Here is a 5,516-nt window from a genome sequence, read left to right on the forward strand (position 1 = left end):
ACATTTGCTGTTATGTTAAACTTATATTAAAGTTTTTCTTCATTACCCATTCAAGCCGTCTCCAGCCATTATCTGTTGCTTATACTTTGACTATTTTATTAATAAATTATTTCAGTATTTTTTTTTTACTTTATAGTTTGTAGAAGATTATATGTAAAAGATACCTTGAAAAATTCAGTTAGATTTGGGCCATTTTCTTGAGATAGCCTCCAAAGTTCTGACTTTGATGCTTGCAGGGCTGGCTTAACAATCATGGGATCTAAATCCTGCTTCTGAAAGATAAGGTTCAGCTTTGTCATCATTGGAATGATGACCATCAACATAAAACCAGTGCCAATGAAATGGACAGACTTTAAATCTTTGAGGATGCCTCGTGCAGTTCCATCATTCTAAAATATAAATTAAACACTTATGAACAGATTTGTACATGTGTAAATTGCAGTTGAGTGTAAGAATAAAATTTAAGTTATATATTATTAAACAAATTCTTATAAATAATTGTATCTATTGCAACTTAAAGTTTTTTTTTATATATTTATTGCAAATCAAGAAACACTTCTTGTCATAAATTGAGTAATCACCTGTTGCTCCAAAGTTGAACACAGAGCATCCCAAGTCCTGTGGACAACTTCCAATGCTGAGTAGAAACTGAACCACCTAACAGTGATCATTGGAGAATCCAAAATTTCTAAATTTTTTGAAACTTTGCAGCACAACAACAAGAAAAGCTTCCTTTGAAATAATGAAACAAATTACCCATAGTTGTTTGATATTTTTGAAGGTAACTCGCTTTCTCTGCGGCCTGTGAAGTACACGACTAATTTGTAATGTACATTTTGTAAGAATGGATTCACATCCCTGCTCATTCTCCCTTTCACTCCATTTTTCATACATGTCATCACTGTTGCTCCATCGGAATCTAGTCCAATATACCTAGCTCTTTCAATTCCAGAATTTTTCCTGACCTTTTCGAGCTCATTGAAGACTATTTCTGCATGGCCATCATCTATGTGGACATTGCACATAAACAGAGTTTCAGGAGTCATGGTTTTACAATCAACTACCCTCAGATAAACAAGTTTTTTTTCATAATGGTTATGTTTGTGCTTTCATCAGTTAGAAATGTAACAAATGATAACGAGTCAATTTTTATTTGTATGTTTTCACGCACCACATCTGCCACACTTTCTATCACCTACATAGCAATTTTATCAGAATTATACACGGCATTGTTTCCACTGTTTAGTTCAGAAATGTCAGCACAACCTTGAAATATGAGGAAATCAGCAAAGTCTTTATATTGATGAATTGCTATGTCTTTTTTAACCATGAAATGGACAATTTTAAATCCTGATATCAAAGCATTCTCCTTTTTAGATATTGCTTATAAAATATGCAACTTCATAACACCTTCATTTTCAGATTTTGTAATGGCATTCTGATGATCCTCTGAAGCAAGATGCCTATTCAGAGTGGAGTTTTGGAAATTTGACATGCCAAATATAAACAAATTTATTTTGGAATGTTTTAAACATAGAGAGCATTTCGTTGTCTTACTTGTAGAATCATATATTAACCATGATTTGTATCTTGGCTTCGATAGCCATTCTTGTCTGAACTTACTGTGTTTTTCTTCTCGATTGTTGCTTTTTCATGATTATTATGATCATCATTGAAAATGGCGATGGCTGTATCATCATTATTGGTAGGCTGGCACTAACAAACACCATTATCCCATCCAAAAAAGTCTGTGATTTTCTTTTTCTTAGCTTCTGTTGCCATTTTGATGCTTTCTGTTTGAAACGAGATAACACAAGACAGCAAATAGCCTGGTTCACCTTGTTTGTATAGTCATGGCTAATGATAGTTACGTAGCACAGTGGTATTGTGTGACAGGGTACCAGGCTACACAAAAACACTATTAAGCTACCTGTTAAAGCCAAGGCAATCAAAACATTGCAACTTACAACTGAAAGTGTTTTATTTATAGTGAGAACATTTAGAAAAGCATTCCCATTTATCTGTGAGTGACAGTCATGCACTTGGAAAATTCTGATGTGTGAAATTAAAATTTTCCATGTAAAATACGCACCCTGGGCAGAACTTGCCTCTGAAATACTTTCTCTCCCACATCCCCACAAACAAATTTTCATCACGACCACAACTTTTATTAAAACCTAAATCATAGTGAGAAAGCAAAGCTTATGTAAGGTCCCTTGATGCTTACCCAACAAATCACATGACAGGGTAGAGAATTAAGGACAAATGAGGCATGCTTTGAAATGTGTAAATGGCATTCTGAAATTTTTAGTCACATGTTTTGTTGATAGCATGAGTTCAAAATCAACAAGAAAAGGCTTTAACTTTCTCAGAAGTAACTACCTGCTTGAAACTTATTTTGATTCTAAAGATGTAACATTTAATTTTCTTCTTTTTGTTATTAGAATTTGGGGAATAAAAGCAACAAATATTTCATTTTATGACACTAATTTTCTCATTCTTTTTTTGTCTGTTTAACCTTATAAAAGTTAAACTTCCCTTGTGTTGTCTATGATTTAACATTATTTTATTAAAGATTCAAATAAAAATTATATGTTGATGCAGTTGAAATGTATTTCCTCCATCACAAAAAAAAAAATATTTTATGAATGAATTTTAGATATGCTACTTCAGTTGGAGCTAAGCATTTTCTGACATCTGCAAAGCTGAACAGAGGTATTGAAGAATTATTTGTTGATCTAGCCAAAAGTAAGTTAGGACTTCATTCTTAAACATCAGAACTAACATGTTTCCAATTTCCTTACACTGCAGTGTAAAATATAAGGTATTAATTGATTGACAGTTTCCTATATATTGTAAATATCTTAACTGAAATTGTTTGTAGTTCATAGTGTTTAGTGACATGTGGTTGTTATTGTTTTTACAGGTGTTTTTGCTCTTAACTTTTTGTATGTGTTTTTTATGTCTATAAAGAATTTATTTTTATATGTACTTCCTTCACAGAATTTAATACAAGTTTTCAATCTTTCATCTCTGTACAGTTTATTCTTAAAATATTACAATTTTTTTTTTAAAATAAAAGAAACTAGCAATATTTTGTTTAAATCATTTTAGATTATTTAGTAAGATTTACAGAAAAGAATTATTATTAAATTACAACAGTTGGACTAATTTTTTATTATACATAAAGCTAAAGTTGAATCATATACACTGAAAGCCCAAAGGTTTTAAAGTGGTGAAGCCAAAATTTAAAGTCCTGCTGTGTGAAAGGATATTAAGACATTTCCCTCTATTTCTTGGAAATCAGATCAGTGACTGTTGATCTGATTTTATATTTTTTAGTTTAGAAGAATGTAGAATTTTTTCTAAAATTATAAACAGTAACATATCAACTAAATTCCCATGGCAACTAGGTTTTTGTTGGAACATGTTGCACATAGGTGAACAAGTAACAAATTAGATGTGTTATGATTCTTGGCCAATAAAGTTGTATTATGTTGTATTACCTTGCTATTTGTATATGTATTATTAACTTCTTTGTCAAGTCTTTACCATAAAGTACCTCCTGGTGTGGATCATGTTTCATTTATTCCAAAATGCTTCTAATTTTGCCCTTTTTATTTACAAAAAAAAACACAGAATGAACAAATAACCTTTATTTTACCATTCTTTGTGTTTTCTGAACAACAATTGGATTTTTAGTAACATGTATAGCTCTAAATCCAGTTTGAATTCAAATTAAAATATAACAATAGGAAGTTTGTGTTATTTTTACTAATACTCAGTTATCAGTTGGATGGCCTTTTGTTCTGCTTTAATGTTGCCTGCTTCCTTCTCAAAAGTAGGCTGCTCTTATCTTCTCTCAGCTTGATCCAGATGTCTCTTAAATCTCTATACAGAATCCAACTGCACTATGTGTTTAGACAGACCATTCCATACAGCAGTCAATGTTGGGCTGAAAAGCTTTTTTTTTCCAATCTTAGTCTCTTTTTTTTTTATTTATTAAATTCAAAAACAGTTCATAGTATATATATATATATCCACTTGTTAATATTTTGTATGTTTCAATTAAATGTCCCCTTAATCTCCTCTCTCTCTCTCTCAAACTTATTAACTTAAGTGTTTTTCCTTCTAATATTGTATTCCTTGTTCATTGTACCATCTAGCTGTTTGGTAGTTCTTTCTTGAACCTTTTCTAATAATGTGGTATTCAAATAATAGTGGCCACATAAGCACTGCATACTCCTCACAAGCTCTAACGTAAGATCTATGTATATTATGTGGAAGATACTCTTTTTAAATGTTCTAAAATTATTTTTTTGCACTTAATAGCTCCAAATTGCTTGTTACTTTATTGTCTTTCTTTTTTAAATCATTGGTAATCCACACAACAAAGTCCTCAATAGTCTCTCCTTTAATATACATGTTTCACCATTATCTGTTCAATATAAAATTTTGTTTTTGAAACTTGTTGTCTTGTATGCTTACTTTATTTTCCTACATTATACCTTAACTGCCACATTTCACTCTATTCAGACAGTATTTATTAATCGTGAAAACATAATCAAGGGGACTGAAGCTGAGTATTTTTATCATATTTATTTTCAGTACAAAGTATTCAATTACATATTTATCTATTTAGATTATTTGTTTTTATAACCCATTGAACACATTAGAGTCGAGCTTTGGTGTTTTCCCAGTTAGAGAAAGTAGACTAACTTTCAGGAGGATAAGTAGAAAGTTTTTTGGGCAATGAATGTTTTGTCATTTTTCTAAGAAAGAAATTGAGAATGAAAAATGTTGATCCACATTATATAATTATGTATGATTTCAATTTTTAAGCATTTTTTTTTGTTTTAATAATGGAACTGTATTTTTTACTAGGATAGTTTGTTGACAGTATGTAATGTTTAATTGAATATTAATTATTAAATTGCTTACCTACATTTGTCTTGTTTTTGTCTTATTTGATCATTATTAATATTATTTGTATTTGTAGTAGTTAATTATGGTTGAATTACAAATAGAGATTTTGAAATATTGCTTTCACACAACATAAGGTTGAGTTGAAATAATACTTAAACTTGCTTCGTTTTATTGTAGGTTGCATTAAGTGCAGCCCCCAGTGGCTCAGCACTAAGTCTGAAGGCTTGTAACACTAAAAATGGGTTCTGATACCTGTTGTGGGCACAGCACAGATGGCCCATTGTGTAGCTTTTTGCCTACAACAAACAAAAAATAAAGCATTAAATGCATATCCAGTAATGAAGCAAGTTTAATAGTCAGCATTGAATTTGTATCTATGAGTTAGAAAGTAGCCAAATTTTAGCTATATGTAAAAAAATTATATCACTGAATATGTTGTCTTGAAAAAGGAATAAATTAATGTAGTATCTTGATTAATAGAATAGGTTTTATATAAAGTGGAATTTTATCCCTAGTTTTTGTATTCCAGAAAACAGTGACACAGTAAGTAGTCAAGACTTTAATCAGAACACAAAGAAAATGTGATTTTT

General features: G+C 30.6%; 1 protein-coding gene across 3 annotated transcripts in view; it reads left to right on the forward strand.

The window, feature by feature from the left end:
• The window catches only part of LOC106458293 (ras-related protein Rab-21-like), a 41,065-nt gene that overhangs the window by 31,766 nt on the left and 3,783 nt on the right, over positions 1-5,516 (forward strand). For all 3 annotated transcript variants that reach the window (XM_013917789.2, XM_013917788.2, XM_022384461.1), the window contains exon 6: positions 2,660-2,748. In XM_013917789.2, coding sequence (XP_013773243.1) covers positions 2,660-2,748 — 89 coding nt within the window. The remainder of the gene's footprint in view (positions 1-2,659; positions 2,749-5,516) is intronic.

This window comes from Limulus polyphemus, unplaced genomic scaffold (assembly GCF_000517525.1).
Source record: "Limulus polyphemus unplaced genomic scaffold, Limulus_polyphemus-2.1.2 Scaffold440, whole genome shotgun sequence".
In the NCBI taxonomy this organism is placed as follows: Eukaryota; Metazoa; Arthropoda; class Merostomata; order Xiphosura; family Limulidae; genus Limulus; species Limulus polyphemus.